The sequence below is a fragment of the Epinephelus fuscoguttatus genome, linkage group LG17 (genome assembly GCF_011397635.1).
Source record: "Epinephelus fuscoguttatus linkage group LG17, E.fuscoguttatus.final_Chr_v1".
Classification (NCBI taxonomy): domain Eukaryota; kingdom Metazoa; phylum Chordata; class Actinopteri; order Perciformes; family Serranidae; genus Epinephelus; species Epinephelus fuscoguttatus.
Window position 1 is genome coordinate 37,914,999 of NC_064768.1, and position 22,384 is coordinate 37,937,382.

The 22,384-nt window shown below is 42.0% G+C and overlaps 1 protein-coding gene across 2 annotated transcripts in view; it reads left to right on the plus strand.

Annotated features, from left to right (window-relative positions):
- The window catches only part of ctdp1 (CTD (carboxy-terminal domain, RNA polymerase II, polypeptide A) phosphatase, subunit 1), a 108,906-nt gene extending 91,504 nt beyond the window's left edge, over window positions 1-17,402 (plus strand). For both annotated transcript variants that reach the window (XM_049602015.1, XM_049602016.1), the window contains exon 13: window positions 13,524-17,402. In XM_049602015.1, coding sequence (XP_049457972.1) covers window positions 13,524-13,677 — 154 coding nt within the window. In that variant the 3' untranslated portion in view covers window positions 13,678-17,402. The remainder of the gene's footprint in view (window positions 1-13,523) is intronic.
- The last annotated feature ends 4,982 nt before the right edge of the window (window positions 17,403-22,384 follow it).

The window sequence follows — 22,384 nt, forward strand, 5'->3', positions numbered from 1 at the left end:
ATTTGTTTATCCTCTTATCAAACACGTCAAACACCGTTTTGGAGGTAGGGTACACAGACTGTAGAATGCACAACGCTGCTCCCACATTAAGTCTCTCCACTGTGAGCATCTCGACTGAAATCTTTGTCGCCATGTATTTTTCACAGTAAAAGCATGTGGCCTTAAAAAGCAACACAGTCATTGTGTGAGTGCTTGTTGTTGCACCGTCATTTCTTATTTCTTTTAAACACTGTTGAAAGTCGGCTTGTTTTTGAAGCGGTGCTGTGCAGAACTGACACATTCCTCATAAAAACCCCCACAGCAGCGCGTGTCCTTTTATCCTCCTGTTTGTCAGTTTTCATAGTAAGATAACATAATGAGGGGCAGGGGAAGATAGTGTCTGTATAAAAAAACAATCATTTAACTGCACTGCTTATCAGCTCACTGCATATGGAGCTGTTTAAAGCACCAGGGACGGGAGTGTATATATATCTATCCATCTGCATTTGACACATCTGTTGTGAATGATATGGGATTATGGCAGGAAGGGAGTGATGATACAGGACAGAGGTGACCTTCATGGCGGAGTAGTATCCTTTCTGCTCTTGTTAGGCTACTTTTATGCCTCTGTGTTGGCGATAGCCGTGGCTGGAGAGATTATGTATTCACGCTGTCCTTCTGTCCGTTTGTCCCATTCATGTGAACACAATATCTCAAGAGCACCTTGAGGGCTTTCTTCATATTTGGCACAAACATCCTCAAAGACTCAGCAATGAACTGATTCGATTTTGGTGGTCACAGGTGAAGGTTACATGATTTTGTATTTATCTCATTCTTGTGAATGTGATATCTAAAGAGCACCTGAAAGGACTTACTTCAAATTTGGCACAAACATCCACATTTTTAACTTCTTTGCAGCAACATCCATAGCCTATTTGAAGCATCGTCCACTGTCATGGCTACATTTTAGTCCAGACAGACATGGATGTAAACTGTAACTGCAATTTGATGGCTTTGCAAAGGCATACGACTGTGTGGCGGTAATTCTAGTTTAAAGCAATAACTGTCCAATAGGGTAACAAGGGTATGAGATTTTCATGGTACGATCTGTGGTGGTACGGTGGTGGTGATGGTACAAGCTGAGAAAAATAGTGCGTACAGCGACAAAAACTTACAAAAAAAGTTACAAATCAGGCATTAAAAGGGAAAGCTTTTGTATAAAAATATGTTTAAAGCAATGATTTAAAAACAGGTAATATGCTAGCCAGCCTGATCTCCTCAGGCAGAGAATTCCAGTGCCTCCAGGCCTTAATTGGTAAAAGCCCAGTGACCTTTAAGCTCCTTTTATACTGCCAGATTTTCCGCAAATGTTGGGCTGATTCGCCGGCCAGCTGCAAGCTTTTATACACACAGAGACGAAAAGGTGAGTTGATCCGAGGTGCCCAATTTTCCGCCTCGTAGGGTAGTCATATTGGTGGAGCCCTTTAAGTTTAAACAGACCGAGGTGGCCTTCTGCAACAGGAGGGGCTGTTGAAGACTTGTGAGACGAGCTGTTGATGACGCTGTACATGCGACCCACTGGCGGTGGATAAACAGGAAACAGCTGATAGCAGGAATTAGCGAGCAGCTAGTAGCAAGAGGGAAACTCAAACCTGACAGACACTGTAAAGATGAGCAACTGGGGAGACAAGGAATTGCGCGCCCTCCTTGCCCTCGCAAACGAAAAGGCCATTAACCGTCAGATGACGGGGACGGTGAAGAACGGCCGACTTATGAGAGAATCACCGAAGGACTGACCAGCCGCGGCTTCCCTCCCACGTCACTGTTTACGTCACACGCTGAGCTACACGTTTTGTTACTTGCTCACGCCACCCATTGCCTTACAAAGGCGCATTCTGTATAAACAAAAGTAGGTAGGCGGCATTTTGCTGCACTCCCCAGTTTTGTTTTAATACTGCCAATGCAAAGACTGATTGAGCTTTCCTGCAAATTTGCACAACTCCTGTTTAAAAAGGGCTTTAGTTACCAACCTAGATCTAGGGATGACTACTGAGAGTAGGCTTGAGGATCTCAGGTCATGACTTGGAGCATAGGTATATGTTATTAGAATAATCTTAAAATCAATTCTGAAGTTAACTTGCAGCCAGTAGAGGTAGGCAAGAAACTTTTCTATCACGATATACCTTGAAACTGGTATATCGCTGCAACCCTGCTGTCTAACAGTAGAGATTGGGCCCACAGCACCTTTATAGTGGGCTTATGCAGAGACAGCAGCTGTTATTGTAAGTGTTTGACCTGTAAGGACAGAAAACAATTGAGGGGTGTGGAAGGATATTACAGTGATATTAGTCATGGTCAGTTATTCAGGTCTTTAATTAAGTAAGATCTCTCGGGATGAGGCCTGTGGATGTTGACCCTTCCGCACTAGAGGAAACTTTCCAAGACACCAAGAAGATTTGAGTCCTAAAAGTTTAGTTCATTATTTAGTTCATTACCTCCCTCATCCGTGCTCTGTTTCCTCCTCTTTCACACTTTATTTCCTCCATTTGCCTCTTTCCCCTCAACCCCTCCTTCCCTCTTGCTGTAAGCAGAGTTGTCAGAAGCGTTTGAAGTCTGAGCTTTATTTATTTTTTTTTTTCCCAGGGCTTCCTCCTCTCCTCATTTTTCTCTGCCTCCTTCCTCACCACCCCTAGATTGAGATGCCTTGGGTAGAGTTTGCAGCCTTGGACTTCAGTAAAAGCTTATGACTTTATCAGCAGCGATGGTTACTCTGCATCACAAGATTAAACTGTCGCCCAGCCCGATCTGTAAAGTCTTTCCCCAGCTTAGCACTTCTGAATGCTCCCCTGGGCGGCGTTAGCGCTGGCTGGACTTAAACACACAGTCTCTTAGAAATGTATCTCAACTTGAGGCAAATGCCATTTTCCTGACTGATATCAGTCATTTTATATCACTTATGTATCTCTAATGATGTGTTGAGGCAGCTGTAGCTGCAGGCTGTTTGTTCTCCAGCCCTGTATTGCATGTCCTCTTGACACCCCTAATGCAATCACACTCCCATAGTACATAGAGATAATAGCATCTCAAAGTAATGGCCTTAACATCTGTGTCTATAGTAACGGACACGTTATTACCTTTTGCACCCTCACAACTGACATTTGTGGCATTTTGTGATGAACCGAATTTAGTTCCATGCATGAGTTTAATTTCGGAAACCATCTGGAGGGAGCGGGAAATGTGAGATTCCACCAATAAATCAGCAGATTTGGTCGCAGTTTTCACCCAAATCGAGCTCCTAATAGTTGCATGAATAACTAGAACTCAAACTGATGATGACGACCTGACAGGTCGGGCGAGCTTCAACTCGTGTCATCGACAGCAGCTTGATTTAGAGTGCTCTCTCTCAGGGTTTAAGGCCAGCTTCTCTCTTAGCTCACATCATTTTACTGTCAATATTTTACATTTTAACCTCTCTTACTGGAAATTTAACCAAGTCAAAAAAGTCAGAAGCACATTGTTAGCAACTTTCTGCTGAATATGTGACGGAGCCCTCACAGCCACATCTTAAACTTTTCTGGCCAATAAGAGATTTAGTAAAAAGGACATTTAAATTAGGTGTATTATAAAATCCTATTGTCCAGTTGTACTCACACTGTGCCAAACATGTGAAGGAAAATAATGGGGACACTCTCAGTTACTGAGGAACCCTGTTTCTCTCCAGCTGGTGAACCCTCTCACTTTCATCTCTCCAGAACTGGTGTGTGACCCCCCTTTGGTATTTGGCTCAGTCCTCGTCTTCTCCAGGGGAGCCACTCAAAACAATAGGAGTGCTCTCTTTTTAGAAGACGCGGGGTGTCGGAGAGCTTTGACAGGCTAATTCGTCAAACCCCTCAGGCCTTTGGAAAGATGAGGTGGTAATGATTACTGTAGAGTTCAGATGCAGCCAGAATGGTGTTGATTGTGTGTTCGATAGTATTGGATAAGAAAAAGAGGCTGCATACTCAGAGCTCCATGCATGCAATTTTCATGAGAACATTGTGATTCGGATTGTATTTTCATCAGATCAGAAAGTATAGTGTGTTCAGTGAGCAATAATGTAAGTAGTTACTTCATAAATTTTTATTTTTTTATTTTTTATTTTTTATTTTTTTAGCTGTGATAGCAGTGTGGCTCCACGGACGCAGTCAGTTGGTCCACTACTTTGGTCCAGATCAAAAAATCTGAACAACTATTGGATGTAGGGCTGCACCCCGAACTAAGAATTTTCCTGGTCGACCAATAGGTCCATTAGTTGACTAGTGTCCTGCATGTTTCTGATATGAATGTAATGATTAAATGATATATTTTGGTGGTGTGAGTTGAAGGTGTGAGAAAGAATAGTATCAGTAACATTGTTAACACTGTGCTACATTACAGAGAAATACAAACCGTACTAATGAACCTTCATTAATATAGGCCTATATTTTATCTCCAAGTGCACGTCACACACTGAGCGAGCCGCCTGTTAATGACGCTGTGGGCTAATGGGCATGTAGCTACTTCCATGTTTCACATGATACGTCATGTTTGTAGTCGACCAATGAAGATGAGTTTACATATCACCTTGGGTTCGTCCTTCACCTTCTCAAAATGATCCCACACTTTGGATTTCCTGTCCGACATGTTATTAACTAGCCTGTGGAATAACCGCAGGTACCAGCCCTGGAGATTAACCTGACTGCTGTCTGACTGCTGAGCGTGGACACTTCCTGTGTCTGTCCTTTCAAATTAAAGTCACACATGATCCAGTCATATAGGTTTGGATTTATTGTGACAAGGAGCAGCTCCTGATAGAGTTTCACATTTGTTTTGTTTGTATTTTTTGTATATTTTATTATTTTTTTATTTTCGCTGACTAATGACCTTTCTGGTCGACTAACGTTTGGTTGACTATTAGGGTCAGCCCTAATTGGATGGATTGCCATGAAATGTGATCTAGGTAGTCAAGATGCCCAGAGAATGAATCCTAATGACCTTCTGGATTTTTTCCCTGATACTACCAGCAGATTGTGATTCAGAGCGAAAATGTTTTCACAGCTTTTGGTGGATTACCATTCAGTTTGGTGAAGTCATTCACTGTCTTTTGAATTACTTTAGAATCAGTATTACAGTCTCAAGGGTGGCTGTAGACTCTAAGTCTTGTTCAAAGAAGTATATGAACTGCATAAAGCATCCTACAGAAAACTGCAGTCTTATTGAAGCCAGAATTATACTTTTATATCGACGTGGATGCAAATGTCCACTGCACAGAATTTAAAAGACCCAGATGGCTTGTTCAACGAAATATCACAAAGAACTCTTCTAATTGTCGTCAAAGGGTAGGTGTTGGACATTTGCATATTTGCACACTGGGATCATTTTTATGTAAGGTAAAGGCCAGAGTCCCACTGAGCCTCTCTGTGGCTGAGTGAATGTAGCCGATGGAGGAAACTAGGGCCAGATATCACAGTATTGTAGGGTTGACTATTGGTTCTTTTTTACAACATTGATGGAGATTATAAGGTCCATATTCACCCACTCCGTTCTCATCCCCGGGTCATCATATATGGTTTTGTAACACTCCTGGGCGTCTGACGCCAACGCCAAAGGCTGCCTTTAGCATCTTTATGAGAGGCCCTGGACTTTCATCTGACTCCAGTGTAAACATATCTGTGGCACTACTTGACACAAAGAGCAACGGTCAGCCTTTCAATTCATTTTAACAAGCCAGAGCTTGTTTTTCCAAGTTGTCCCGAACACACTTTGAGTGGGCGGGCCAGGTGCGCACTGGGTTTCTCACGGAGGATAATTACTGTGACACAATGCACTTATTCTGTGGATAGGTGACATGAAGAAGACATCTCAAATTCATACGCCCATGCTCACAATAGAGGACGAGATTTAATGATGCTGATTGCAAAATGACGGAAGAGAAAGATAGCAAGGGGTGAGGAGAAGAGACAGGCGAAGGGAAATGACAGGAAGTGCCCAAGGTTTGGATCATCCGCCAGCAAAGGAAGACAAAAGAAGTTAAAAAAAGACGACAAGGCAGCTTTCAGGGATCACGACAGGGAGCAGCAGCAGCACTGACAGTCAGGAGGCTTCACAGGTACAGGTGAGGAGAGATATTAAGTGGCTAAAGAAGTATTTATAGGATAAGAGTGAGTTTGAAATGACCTCCCACAGCTATGTCAGAATGATTTCTTTGCCCATTTTTATCTGTACTATTGCAATAGGGAGAGGGACAAGGCAGCTTTCAGGGATCACGACAGGGAGCAGCAGCACTGACAGTCAGGAGGACTCACAGGTACAGGTGAGGAGAGGTATCAAGTGGTTAAAGACATCTTTATAGGATAAGAGTGAGTTTGAAATTTATTCCCACAGCTATTTCAGAATGTCATTGGTGTCAACACAACGGAGTTTGGTGGCTCACAGATCAAGTGATTTTGTTAATTTAATTTATTTATGATTTTGATGATTAATTAATGACATGAAGTTGGTTTCCATGTGCTGAATTGTGGCTGCCCACTGCAGACGATGACCTTGTTCCTGAGTAATCAGGTGTATTTGGGTATTTGGTGTGGTCCCTTAGCTGCTAAGGAGACATACAGTTGAATGGGAGGGACATTCTTAACCACCATCGTCTTACACCTGAGAAATCTGTCCCCCTCACTTCTGAAATGATGGCTATGCCCCTGGATGGATGGGTCACACTGAAATGTCACCTCGGAGACTGCAGTCCATGACCTGCGTGAAATGAAAAGTTAATGTTGCATAATGAAACTTTATGCAAATATTTATGTCATGTTACGTTACATATCGAACATACTTATTTTAACCCAAACTATGATCTTTTTTCTAAACCTAACCAAGTAGTTTTGTTGCCTGAACCTAACTATGAGCGTTTCATCACATTAAAGTGTCACATAGAGACCCTAAAGAGTACCCTATGCGTTGCTATGAGATGCAGAGGGGCGTTTGAAGACCTGGGAATGAGATAGAGTTAATAAGTCTCTCTTTCTAACAATGTTGAATTGCAATTTACCATAGACTGTATATAAAGAAGGACAGCCTGTGTCCACTACTCCCACTGTGCAAAAATGAAGCTAAAATATCCTTGATACTAAAGCCACCATCTTACGCCGGTAAAATCATTTGGAGCATGCACAGTAACAATCTCCACAGTGTCGAGTTCTCACCCATACACTCGTCCAACGAATCACTAGCAGGGCCACTAATTGCGAGCATAACAATTTGGCACAGCAAGCTGTCAATCATGACGTCACATCCCCCTTTTTGCACCATCAAATAATTAAAACTAAACTTACCAGAAAAACAAACACGTGAACAAACATCAGCTTGAAAAGAACTAGGTAAAATGTCGCAAACCATCTTTGGGAAAAATTCATTTGACCTGTACTTTGAGTTTTTAGTTTGGCCCATGTCCCATCTGCTAAGATGAAGAGGGTGAGGATTATGACCTTTACTGCAGCCAGCCACCAGAAGCTGACCGAAATATTTTGGCTTCACTTTAGGGGAACTTTCATGTCGTCCGTCTTTATTACACAGTCTGTGTGGTTTACGCATAGAGCAGTTTACTGTAACTATTTAAAATGTCAATGAAAATGTAAGTTGTAGAATTACAAATGAAGTCAAGACAAGAGATTTGACATGACATATCTATCGTGGTTTTGGTAAAATGCCTAAAACATAAATAAAGCTGTTGACTGCGGGAGCTCTCTGCCAGCAGTGCAGTTTAGCAGCATGTGCAACCGGCACAGATCTAATAAAAGTGGATTACAACTGAAGCTTGTTTTGGAGCTGACATGAGTGACTGTGGTGGGAGTGTCTGCAGCGTGTGTGTCTGTGGGTGGTTGGATTAATAGACGAGGATTTAGATTGGATGTAATGATGCGAGGCACAAAGCAATGGAGGACCTCATCCCCACCAACCCCCGCTGTCTCAACTGTTAATATTTGGAAATGGGAGACTGACAGTGGGGCTTTTATTCATCCTCTCTATGAGCGTATATACACACGCTGCAGTGACTCCTACGGTTTCACCAAACACCCAGGTAGCAGGGGCGGTGTCACTGATAGTGGTGCATTAAAGATTGCCTCATTTTCACTCATTGTTGCTAAATACATAATCATTAATCACCCTTCTCATCTCTCCTCTCTCACATTACCCTCTGACCAGAGGCCCAATCTCGCGGCTTTGAAAATGAAAACTTCTTGTCAGTTTGGAGGATCAGAGCTGTGCTGATGTAATACGCACACACACACAATCCTTTCCCGCCCACACACACCACACACTCTCCAGGGGTCCACTGTAGCTGTCATGTCACCGAGCCTCTCCGCTTATATTAGCCGACATCTGACCTTTAATGAACACATAACCAGAGCCCCGCTGTTGTGGGAGGTTAGCGAGGCTGTCTGAAAGCTGTGCGGTCTAATGAGAGGAGCCCTCTCAGCAGAGCCGGTGTCAGTCCTCCACAATAACCATAGCAAACCACTACACACATCATTAGCATCATGCTAATAAGCCACTCTGCAGAGGATGTCATGGAGTGGAGCACGGAGAAGGATGGCATGTTTACAGCCGTATCATACAATTCTTTAGCCACTTAGGAATGTGTGCTTTTTTTTTTTTTTACTATTTTGATGTCGTCTTGAATCCACTTGAATGCAAAAAGTAATATCCATTCCATTTGCTCCCTGCAATACAATGTGTCTCTATTAAACACATCTAAAATGCATATATGTTTTAGTCACCATAACTAAAGCATAGCATATGGCAGCGGATCGAACCTCAATACCTTTTTGGTCCTGACTTAGATGTTTAGAAAACTGTCAAGTACCAAATCCTGCAGATTAATATGTGACCGTTTTTGATTTAAATCATAATTTTGCCAATGTTAGACTACTGTCATATTTTATTCTGCCTGTATTCTTTCCAAGAGCTAAGAAGATTGATACCAGTGTCATGTCTGTGTGTACGATACAGAGCTGAAGTCAGCATGTCATCAGTATAGCTTAGCGGAGAAACGCTGGCTGGCTGAGTCGTGACAAAAAGCCAGCCTGGTTCTGACCAATATGAAAAATTATACGTACCAGGAACTCCAGGTGTGATTGCAATGATGAATGCAAATTCAGCCAGTCCCTATAGATTCTGCGCGACCTTGTAGTTTGGTCCTTTATGCTACTTTGTCTTTTTAAACTGGGTAATCTTATTTGCCAGCTCTCTCTGTGTATCCTGACACTACTGCTGTAGGAGTGTGAGCTACATGCCTTAAACAGAGGCACACACACAGTGACAATTGTTAGCATCACATGACTAACATTACCCAACGTTTATTGTTGTTAAAGGATACAGTTGAGGTGTGCTGTTAAATGATGGCTTCTCATTCAGAATTAAATAAATCTGAATGAAATCATTCGGAATTAAAGTCTTTCCAGGTAGTTTACATGGGAAATACTCATTCTGAATGAGGGTTTACACGGGAGATCAGTTTAATCACCTTTATTCGGGTCTGCGCAAGGTTTGGGGCAGGGAAGGTTTCTGATTGGATAGGGGGCGCATGTTACATGTTTACATTTACCGGAAGAAAACACTGTAGTCCTTGCTCCGGATAACAAGATGCTTGACAGCGGCGTTCTTAGTGCCTTTTTTGGGCTTGTTTTGCTTATATTCTTGAAGCAGCAGTACGACAGCAACCTTGATCTGCTAATGCTTCGTCTGTTGAGGAGGAGAAGGGAGGTAGAAGGTCGAAGAAGGAAGATAGAAGATCGTGCTGTGGCGAATGGAAACCGGTGAGTGCAATGAGTCCAACTGCTCTACCTCAGCCCGTTGCTATGCACGCTATATACGTCATCGCGCCAGAAGGGCAAGGAAACGAGCATGCGCAGCAAGACCAGAATGAACTTAAAGAGGAATGAGTGTATACAAGTGCGAGAAATTCGTTCATTCGGAATTAGAAACGGAATATTCCAGCCCCTTACATCGGATTGAATTTTCAATCGCATTGGCCATTTTCATTCCGAATTAAGTGTTTACAAGATCACTTTTAGTAGGAATGAACTTTAAAAAAAAAAGGACAGAGGCTCGCCGTCTCTTTATCCATGTCTCCTCCATCTCCATATCCCTGGTTTCTTGATTGTTCTGAATCCCTCATCGCCACAACACTGTTTTGTTTTAACACTGAAGGGCCTTTACATCTCCTAGCTGCTCCTCTCAGTCTTTTGTGAATACCTTGAGCTTGAGGGGGAGCTCAGCTGCACAGTGGATATAGAGTATACTGAGAACAAGCCCTTGTTAATTGCATTGTGTGAGTCTCAGGAGGACGTGCATTGCTGAACACGCAGTATGGCAAATTATTCCCCTTTCTTTTTGTGTTTTCTTTTTTTAACTGTGAAGTGTACCATATTGCTTTCTTCTTCCTTTGAAACAACTGGTCTTTAATTTGTTTTTCATTCATTATTAAGCTGTAATTTATTGACTTCATCCCGAGAGCTCAGGCTTTGCTGCTTGCTGGAAAACATCCACTTTAGATTCATGATGATAATGATTATGTCTCTGTGAACTCCTGAACATTAATTAAAACAAGGTATTTTTCTTGCATTGCTTTCATTTAAAAGTGATTTTAGTTGGTGATATAAAAAAAGATTAATGATTAACCACCACTGAATTGTAGCTAACGACATGTAGGGATCTACTTCTGGGTCAATAACTTGCTGGCTAATCAAGCTAGCTGTTTGGTGTGTAAATTTACAAGCAGTCAAAAGCAGCCAAATATTTTCTGTTATGATCGTTAGTTTTAAGAAGTACATTTAGTGACTGTTTTGCTGAGATTGGAAGGTTGATAATACGCTCATACCTGTGTGCTAAATAGCTACAGCCAGTAACCTGCTAGATTAGCTTAGCACAAAGTCTGGAGATAGGGGTAAACAACTACCCAGGCTCTGGTTAATAGAGTCCAACCACCAGCACCTCTAAAGCCCCCGTAAAACCACAGTGCGACATTTTTATGCTTTGGTATTTGTACTGATTAAACAAACAAAATATAACACGTAAGGTGTTTGGTGAAATACCAGTACACCTCGTCTCCACATAGCTCTGTGTACATCACCAAGTCAAGTCCATTTTATTGTATTAGAATCTCCATGAGCAATGTGTTTACGAAAGTCCTCCTTCTTTTCAGAATTTGCCTCGAGTATGTTGGAAAATTTTAACTTTTGCAGCAGCTGTCAGGCAGACTGTGTGCACCTCTGCACAGGAAGTTGAAATGAATGAAATGTCTGACGGCATGTTTAGCCAATATTGGCCACATGCTAGCTGTGTAATACATACGTACACACATTCCACATGATTGGACCACGAAAAACATGCCATGTCTGCGGTAGCTTTTTTTACCCTTCCATAAAAAGATGCATTTCCTCGCGCTTGGGGCATATTCTGTGTACCATACAGAAATATGAACGCAAAGCAGTAATGAGGAAACAAGGCGTAGGCAAATTTTCCAAATCTAGAACTATTCCTTTAAGTTACAGAGCAGGTAAAGTCAGTGGCATTATATTTTGAAGTCCTCATACAGCCGTCTCATTCTTGTGAGTACACTATCTCAAGAACCCTTTGAGGAAATGTCTTAAAATTTGGCACAAATGTCCATCATTGGGTAAGAACCCAATGATGAACTGATTGGATTTTGCTGGTCAAAGATGAAGGTCATAGTGACCTTGCATCCGTCTCATTCTCAAGAACACCTTGAGGGAATTTCTTTAAATTTGACACGAACGTCCAATTGGACTGTAGAATAAACTGATTAGAATTTGATGGATGAAGGTCAAAGGTCAAGGTCAGTGTGACCTCACAAAACATGTTATTGGCCATAGCTCATGAATTCTAACATAACTAGAAAAGCACTCAAAGAGTGCAGACTTCCACCAAGTAGGTGATATTCCCTCCCCCTCTGCATCAGATTTTGCAGCCTGCATCACAATTAGGTTATTTGCATTACTATCATTATTAGGTTATATATGCCTTCGCCATGGAGACACTGTGGTGTATTTATTTCGTTTTTATTTTGTACCAACACAGAATATAATATGTTTTTTTGTATTTTTCACTTTCTTTTTTCCCAACACAGAACATTAATTTCAACTTAAGAATTACAACAATATTTAGCAAGTAGAACAAGACGTGCTTTCCGGCCACCAGATGGCGCTATTTTCACCGTCTTTAGAAAGTGGAATTGCTGCTGAGGCTGTCAGACGAGAGACTTTATTTTTTATTATTTTATCCACTTTGCTTCAACCGATCACCACCAAAATTTTATCATCTCTACCTTGTCCCATTATCCACCTTTCCTGAAAATTTCATCAAAATCCGTTCATAATTTTTTGAGTTACTTTCCAGACAAACAGACCAACACCGATAGCATAACCTCCTTGGCGGAGGTCATAATGGCAAAGCTTAACACAAATGTCTAACAGGATAAAACGATGAAGTGATGACATTTTATATCCAACAGGTCAAAGGTCAACTTCACTTTGACATCATAATGTTCTGCATAAAACACTTGTGTGGCCATTATTCAGCATCTTATCTCAGGAGCAGAAGCAGAGACATTTGGTCAGATACTGAAGTGGTGACTCTAATCTTTGGTGTCCACCTTGAAACTGTGCTGATCGTATAGATCCTCTGTGCTGTAAGAGAGAGGGTGTGTGACGCATCCATGTTTTCACAGACATAGATGTAAACTGTGAGAGAAACTTGACCGGTGCAGTGAGGTATACAACCTTAGGGCAGTATTTCTAGTTTTCAAATTTGACTTTTAGCTCTTTTCTGGTTGTGTTCTATCTTGTAAGAACTTATGTCCACATAGTGTTTTATTTTCTGAGCGCCAGATTCTTTTTTCACTTGTTACCAATGAGATGAGAATGTTTGCAACCACCTAAAGAAAAGTTGCGACACCCAGCCTCTTTATTGTAAGAGTGCTCCAGCTTTTTTTGTGCAGCTTCTTGGAGTGCTGAAGTGTCATCAGTGCTGCTACTTTAGCTCCCGTCTGTCCCGAGCTGTATGATATGTCAGTCAGAAACTGTCACAACAAAAACAGAATCTGTGGGAGCAGATCAGCTGGACACTGAATTTCCCTGGTGAGTGTTTTTATCACCGTACGCATTGTAGTCTTGTTGGTCTGTGTTGTCGACTCTCGTTAACATAGCACTACAGTAGCTACCTGGCTGACGTTAATGTCAAGATATTGTTGTCATAGAAACAAAACCCACGCGTCATTGTTAAATGACACGCTGGGTGGAAGCACTCCTCAGCACCCTGCCATCACTTTTCTGCCCCAAAAAAAACACACACGCCCTGACAAGGCAAAAAACTCATGCAGCAGTCCGGCACCAGCTTTGAGTGAAACATGTTAATGATGTGAATCCTGTTTTAGGCAGCAGCAGCAGCAGATTCCCACAGGTTAAAGCTTTACACTTTTCTTTTTTAATCTTCTTTTGTTACATCTGTAGGGGCCACAAACGCAAGCACGATGAAGCCAAGGAGGAGGCGGAGGAATCTGCTGACGAGTCTTCTAAAGACTCCAACGAGGAAGAAGGAGGCAGCAGCTCGGAGGCAGACGAGATGGCCGCAGCCTTGGAGGCAGAGCTCAATGACTTTATGTGACGTGGAGGATGAAGGGACTCAGTCACAGGGAAAGGACAACAAAAAATCAGCCCCAGTTGCCCCGACAAGTGGTACCTACAAATCCTATTTTTCTGCTTTGGAATCGGTGTGTCCTTAGGATGTATGAGCCATGAATGTGCTGTTATAAAAATGAATGTCCTGTACAGAAATGATGTGTTGCTGTGTAAATAAAGGCTTAGATTTTCTTTTTTTTTTTTTTTTTTTTTTGTAGCATTGATACATGGCCTTTTTGGCATTAAACATTTGATGTTAACATTTTATTGTAAGATAACAAACAGTAGGAGACAAGAAATTTGATACTTTTTTTTGTTTTACTTTTTCTATTCCGATTTTTATATTGATGAGAAAAAGATAAATGAAATTATAATGTGTAAATTTTGCTGGTCGTAAATGCCAAAGAGTTTGGAATAGGTTTGCCAAGGCGTGCAGCTAAATGTTTTACTCTGGACTTCCAGTTTTACTTTTTTTGGCCTCCTCAACAGTTTGTTCGGGTCATAAATGCAACCAGCGTTCCTAGACGTTTGAATGTTTTTCCTTGAATCATTTCTTCCACCTCATGATGTTTGTACATTTCATAATTGTAAGGTTTGCATCTCAGTCTTTGTGGTAACCAGCCTCTTGGTGCACTATCAGCGTGAACCGGATCCAACTTAACTCCCAGTTTATGTCCATTTTACACAAGTGTTTGCTTCCCTTGATAAACCTCTTTTGCTGTTGGCGTACAGTTCAGAAGGGCAGACACATTTACTCAGCTTCTGCTGATGTACACTGGAGCTTGCCTCAAACAGTAACTTCACCCGAATTAGAAAATATATTCCGTCACTTATCTTTGGTGTTACTGCCCAGGTTTTGAGGTCTGAATCTTTGAAGCTTCTGTCTCCATTCCAGTACAGCCATGCGGAGCCACCAGAGGGTTCATATGGTTGAAAAAATATACCGATGTAGAACTACAAGTAAACTAAGCAAATGGATTTGTTCATAGGCAACATGTTTTTGAGTAAATGAAGCTGAATTTGCTTTGGATTTTTGGAAGACCAGATTCTTTCCCCAACCCTAACCAAAGTGCTTTCATTGCCTAAACATGATCATGAAAAGGTTAATAATGCTGTAGTCCGTGCAAGGGGTGTAAATCACTGATTACAATATTAATTAGATTCTTTGGAGATATTTGTTGATATCACAAAGTCTGCCATGATACAATTTCAATTCAGTGCAATTTAGGGGCCTGCGATTGATATGAGACGATGTTATCTACCCATTTAACACAGTCTGTTCTTTTCTGCTTTTGGCCATATAAGATAAAAACAACACATAAAACACATAAAAAAGTTTACCTTATCCTGACTTCACAAACAAACAGAACAGCAAATGGGATAAGTTGACCTTCAGGGCTTTTCAACCCAAACCATCATCCATTTCCTAAAACTTCAGGACGATCTGCCTTAAAGCCCTGAAGGCAAACTTCTCCCAACAGTCATAAAACATGAATTAACAACAACATCATTTAACATAAGTATCAAATTCAACTCAGTAATACCTGTCAGTGTTCAAATACATTCAATTCAACGTCAGTTGTTTTTTGCTAGTGACCCATTATTAGCTTTAGCATGTTTACACTAGCCTAGCAGCTAGCAGACTTTTTCCCCCTCTACTCATAGCTTAACAAATGACTTGTAACGTTATTAATTTTCTTGGTTTAAATCTCTGTATCTCCTGACAGAACAGCTCGATTGAGTTTCAGCCTGCATGCACATTTTTTTTCAGCCCAGCATAGTTGAAACAGCAGCTAATGTTGCTGTAGTGAGAAGTCAGCGGAGTGAGATGGCCGTTCAGGCAGGTAACGTTATGTTGTGTTTAGACTCGTAACGTCATGTGCTCTGCTCTGTTGACCTGTGTTTCACCAAAAATCCCAAATACTTCCACACTGCTGATTTATTCCCGAGTAAATAACGTTATCCTCATAGGTTTTCTCTCGGCTTCTTGCCCGTCTGCCTGCTGCTGTTTGACGGTGACACAGACTTTCAAAATAAGAGCGTGTCCTAAAGATGATGATATGGATCGATGTTTTCATTTTGCATTTTGCAGATTGGTGTGTTGATCATTGAATCGATGTTTCGATCCAGATTGATGGATCATTACTCCCCTAGTCCTTACAAGTGGATATTGTATTTTTAAATGCAGATTTACCATTTTCTACTGTTAATAAGAAACGTAATCAGACAGCGCGTTTTAGCAGCGTGTGGCAGCTTTTTGTCATTGTTTTCATTGAGAGTGAAGTGTTTTGCACGCAGCCTTTGTGTTGCCGAGCACCTCCTGCTGTTTTTCTACCCTGTGCGTCCTGAAATCCTCGACATCATTGGCGGTTTTTTCTCTAAGACATATGAACATATTGTCGAAGCCTTAACTGCTTCCTAACATTTCACCTACTGTAATTAGGCCCAGCAATTGACAGCAGATTGTCAAAGTGACCCGACGCATCCTAATCAGCCCTGAACTGACCATCGTCCAGGCAAAGCTCCTGGACCAGCTGGTGGTCTTGTGATGTTTCTTCTCTCTTGAGGGTCTCATGTACCCACATGGATCTCTGTTTCCTTGAGACCAACAGCTTCTCAGGCTCAATCAGAGCCAGACGTTCGCCCTCCGCCTGTCCATCCTTTATGCAGATTTTAAGGTACAGATCTCTGAGTTTACTTCTCAGCAGTTAAGCTAAGGACGTGTTATTCGGTGGTTGCCAAGCAACGATTAAAAAAACATGCAATGAGCTTCAAAAAGCCCTCTGTCTGATTGGGGCTTTGCATTCCTTCAAAACGTATTAGCTGTTGGAATTTATCTGTATATAAACATAATTTCTAGGCGACGGGGTTGGATGTCAGATGTATAATCCAGGAGCTGTTGTGGGCGTTGAGACTAAAAACAGCCCCGTGTTTATTAAGAAACAAAATGCAGGGCGCTGCTTGAGTTTTACTGCTCTGAGAAAGTTATCACAGTCATGTACGGTCATTTTTAGTTCATGAGGTAAACAGAAAAGTAGCATTCATGTTTAATATGTGATCTAGCAGGAATGTGTGCTTGCACGTACTCAATCAGCAGAGCCAATACCGTATGACCCCCTGCACTCTCCGTACCATTCTGATTGCAGTAGTCACAGTATTAAAAAGTCACGCTTAAAAGATACAAGTGTAACATCTCTCTTCAGAGTCAATGTCCCTGTTTAATCAGAGTCATCCACAATAATCACTGTCAGCTGTTTTTGTTCTGGTGAAAACCTTTGACAGTGAGCTCCGATGATTCTCCAGAGTAACACGGACATTGATTCTGGAAAGAGAGATAAATCTTGAAGTGAACACTAACATTCACTGATGTTGTATTGGGGCGGCAGCCTCATAAAAATATCTGCATGCTCCAGTAGGTATCACCAGAGGTAAGTGAGAATATGTGTTTTTAATTTAGGTGAAACCTGCAGGAGGCAAGATGCTTACACAGTTTAAAAATGTCTAAAATAAGCCCAAATAAGATATTGTTCGTGTCTGTCTGAAGTACGACAACCTTAAAGTTTGCAGCAACAGCAGGACTCACCAGTATCTCATCCCTTTGGTGTCATTTGGTTTAAACCACTCTGGTGAATATGACCACAGCTGGGTGCACTTTACTAACATCACTTATTAACGGATTTCTATGTCGAAGGAAAAATGTCATTGTCATTTGAACAACTCAGTCGGCAGAATAAATGTTGGTATTGTTTCTGCAAACCACAGATACATCACATTTGTACATCAACTTGTGGTTAAGTTTAGGCACAAAAACCACGTGGTTACGATGAGGACAAGATCATGATTTTGGCTGAAAATACCCACTTTTCTTGGCAGTATCCAGACAGGAACAAGGGTTAACGAGGGATGACATCACCTCACCTAGGTGTCCCACCATCCCCTCCACCTCCAGATGACAAGCCTATATAATATGTCGCTTTAGAAATGTACCAAACATACCCTTACAAATGTAACGCATCTGTGGTTTGCAAAAATGTACAATGTGAACATTATCCTCTGGCGTCTGGGCTGCCATGTACCAAGGTTGCTTACATTTAGCGTTAATGTCTGGCATTCATCTAGAAATCTACAGCACTGATTCAGTTTTTGTCTCGTTCCAAAAAGATCTTCCTTCTCATGTTAACAGCTGTCCTCAGACAGGCGATCAGTAACTTCCCCTCACCTCCACCTTCTACGGTGACCATCATCCTGTTTTGTTTGTGTTCGTGGTGCTTTTAACGTGAGTTTCAATCAAACTGACATGTAAAGTATTTGTAAAGTCTATTTCCTACTTGACCCTGAGAGAAAAGATACTTTCATTGAATAAAAATGTTTCTAAGTAACACAGTTGAGTTCAGCGTTCTTTGTCACATCCTAGAAATGATGACACACATGAAGTATTTCCAGTATTCTCTGAACACAATCACAAAATCATTCTCCAGATAATGTCCATTAGCCTTTTGCTGCCTCTTCTTCGCTGGGTTTTAAACATTAGGATCATAATGCGTATGGCACTATGAGACTCCCACTAGGACATACAACACCATTAATGGGCTCTGTGTCATGAAAACCATACCAGAGCCATTAGGCCTCGTTCCATCTTGCCGCTTGGTTTGACACATGTGAACCAAATGTGTTGCAACCTGCAAAGAACCTGTTTTTTTCCTTATCATTACACAGTGAAAAGCAGGGCCATTATTGGAGTGTACGGACAGCACGAGCCACTAGTACGCAATTTTAGATGTTGAGAGAAAGGACAGAATAATCTCTGCAGGATAAAAGCACAGCTTCTCATTCTTAGCTGCCTCGTAATCAAAAATAAAAACAGTGGGATTCTGTTTTAAAGGTGCAGAAACCAAATGCAGCCATTTGTTTGGTGTTAATTGTTGGGGGTCTGGCACGACTGAAAAACACTTCACCTTGTCATTCAGTCTTCAGGTTTGATGTTAATGACACAGGAAGCAGCGGGATAAATCACGGTCATAAAGTCTATTAAAAGCGTGATTCTGTCAGCTCTGTTCTGGTGCTCGGTGTGCTTCTTTCCCGGAACGCCTGACGATCAGCGGCCTTAAAAGCCAAAGCAAACAGCAATAAACGCAGAGCTGTTTATCCTGTGATGAAGGCAAGCGTTTTCCTCCAGGGTGAATTTTTCACACACTTTCAGAGCCACAGTGGTCAGTGGTGGTTTGAATCTACATTTGAATGAAAATTAATTTCAATTCTGCAGCTGTGTTTTGGTTATTTATGATCCACAAATGTGATTCAGCGTAGACGAGGGGGTACTGAAACCTCGCACCAGCAGACAGTGAAGTTATTTACAAAGATGATTTACAGTGTTGTTGTTGAATTAATGCAGGCTGATGGTTTATGATAAAACAAGTCTGATTAAAAAAAATTGTTCAATTAAAAAGACAGCAACCCACAAACCCAACATGATGTTATATTTCCAGCCTGGTGTGAGGCCAGGTGAGCATGTTTTTATAACCAAACACATTTTTATGTGCATCATTGGAGCAGCAAGTGCAGCATGCAGGGAATAAATTGGTGGTGTAGTGGAGGGTATAAGCAGGTATCAGGGCAGAGTCCTGCCCATACCCGTAAAGCTCAGTGCCAGAAGTGACCCGTTACTTGTCATTATGTCTAAGTCAAAGTCGCACCCGCCTGCACCTGTGATTTATCACACACAGGCTACAGTCACTCACACTCAGCTGGGTTCTTCGTTCTTGATTTACAAATCCAGCAGAGGAGACGTCTCTTTCACTGGCTGCTATTCTCTTGTTTGTCTTTTAAAATCTCTGTAAATTTTTATTTTTAAAGTTTTTATTGTGTTTTTTTATGATATTCTATTAACTTTTATTGTTCATAGATTTCTTTATTCCACTGAACACCTCGGCATGTTTTTCATTTCTGTTTTTTATTTTCTCCCTCATTTATTTATGTGTCTATATATATTACTGCATGTTATGGTATAGTATGTGTGCAAGGCAAGCTGTTCAAACAAATTGCTCGATGCCACGATGGTGAAAACATTCAGTCACTGCCAGGTTAGGAAGCATTTTAGCACGCTCCTTCCACCACCATAAAACCTCCAAAGGATCCTTCTTGGGTGTCTTGGACTCGATGTAGTCTACATGTCACGCCCATCACGACTCCTTTGCTTCTGCGATGCCAACATTCAGTGTAAAATCACAAGCCCTTTTGAAATAGGAATTGTGCAAATTTGCAGGAAAGCCCAATCAGTCTTCTTTCAGCATTGGCAGTATAAAAACAAAAATCAGGGAGTGCAGCAAAATGCTGCCTACCTACTTTTGTTTATACAGAATGTGCCTTTTTCGGGGCAATGGGGGGCGTGAGCAAGTAACAAAACATTGACGTGGGAGGGAAGCCGCGGCTGGTCAGTCCTTCGGTGATTCTCTCGTAAGTCGGCCAATTCTTCACCGGTCTCGTCACTTGATGGTTAATGGCCTCTTCGGAAGAGGTGGAAGGCCGCCTCGGTCTGTTTAAACCAAAAGGGTTCCACCAATATGTCTACCCTACGAGGCGGAAAATTGAGCACCTCGGATCAACTCGCCAATCCGGCTCTGTGTGTCTAAACGCTCGTGGCTTGCCGGCAAAACAGCCCAACATTCACTGAAAATCTGGCTGTGTAAAAGGGGCTACACACTGGAGCAGCATGATGCCGCTGTTGTTTGGTTCTGTGTAAAAATGCAAAGGTGGCATAAAAAAGGGACTTCATAGCAGCTCTATAGTGCGACCTCTGTGTAAAAAGGGCTACTTTTTCTGTCTTTCACACACATGCATACAAACACACAAGTTAGCAAGTGAGCAGCACCACCAAAGTAGCTGGGTACAGGCTACACTGTATCATTTATTGAGAAAAAAAGGCACTGAAGTCGTGTAATCGACTCATGGCTCTGTTTCAGCTGTGTGAGAGCCTGACAATGGCCTACCAAAATTTGTGACATGTCAGAATACCATTCAAACGGCTGACGGCCAGTTCAGGAGCAGTTGATTGGGCCATGATCAGTCCTTGTTCCCCCCACACACTACAAAGCAAACAGTACCCATCAAAGCTGAAATTCAGTGTGACTCTAAAAATCTGAAAAGTTGGGTAAGCATAATATATACTAATATATTAAAACAGTAGATGATACAACACAGCTTAGCTACAACAGCTTCCTCTGTTTTGGAGTCTTCAGCTTTCCTCTCTGTCAAAGGTCAGCACTGTGAGGGGGGTTTGCAGTCAGTCAGCTGTGTAAGTCATGTATCAATGTTTGCAAAACTTGACATGATGCAAAAGACTTAAATGGGGTCCATGTCATTGGTCCGACATCCCATTAGTCCGACGGTCCGCGGTGCTGAACGGCTCCCGGCGGGCGTATTTCTGCCTTGATGGCGCGCCGCGACCGGCTCTGGGTCAGCTGGGAAAGGCTTGAGGCGGAGCAGGCTCACGGCTTATGTGTTTGTCACTTTCTTTTTCATTTTAACCCACACCATGATCTTTTCCTGACCCTAACCAAGTGGTTTTTGTGCCTAAACCTAACCAGACCTTAACCACAGGGCATCATGATGATTTTGGAACAATGGGACTTCGGAACAATGTGTTCAATATGGTCGGAACAATGGGCTGTTGGAACAATGGGCAGTTCCCCTTAAATGCCTATCCTGGAAATAACCATTTCACTATTTTAGATGGCAGGCTTTCAAGTCTTTGAGGATAAAACCAATGAGATATAGTTGAAAGTGTTAGGAAAGCTAATAAGTGGCCCTTGAATTAAAATAGTTTTGTCAGACTTGTTTGAAGTTGTTTGTTTTGTCATGAATTAACCCACAGACCTCAAGCTGTTTAGCTGGAAGACTGGAAATGCAGATGAGGCTGCAGATCTCAGTCTCTTCCATCCCTGCTCTCCAGACGTCCTACCCTAAAGCCTCGCCAACATGAAAAATGCTTTCTTCACTGGTGAGTGACAGCTGCTCCCACTGGTGCCTTCTCAAGGATACACCCTCATACCTCTGATCCTCTGCTGAGCCTGATTTTCTTATTTTGTCTCTGTCTCGCAGGATGGACGTGATTGATAAGCCATGAAGGTCTGATCGGCACCTGAGAACAGATCTGCCGTCTGTCTGTGAGTAGTTCTGATCAAGGTTTCTAGCTTGGGAACTTACAGGTTCTGTATGCAACATTCAGAGCAGTAATAAAGCAGCAAAAGATTATTTGATGTGTAGAGATATGGTGGAGTAATGGCGTCCTGAGCAGAGAATCAAGTCACACTGCCTCTGTGTGTGTTGTAATGCAGTTAGCATTGACATTGGGAAGCATGGCGCCCACCCTCCAGTTCCCCCCTGGTTAACACTGTTAGCTCTGTCAGCACTGTTGCCGTTGTGAAGCACTGTTTATGCAGTTAGCACCATTAGCTGCTAGCCTCCAGCTCAGCCACACTCTGAATTTCCCATGACGCTCCTTTAGAGGCACCAGCTCTAATGAATGATGTCTTTCTTTGACATATGAAACAGACAGGAACCCTCAGGGTGTCTCAGCCGTTTACCTGACCTTCTACCACATCCCACATTAACAGAGGTGTCAGCCACGATGTGTTTGCTGGACCGCAGCCCTGCTCTGCATGATGCAAAAAACACAGCAAGAACAACACAAAAAA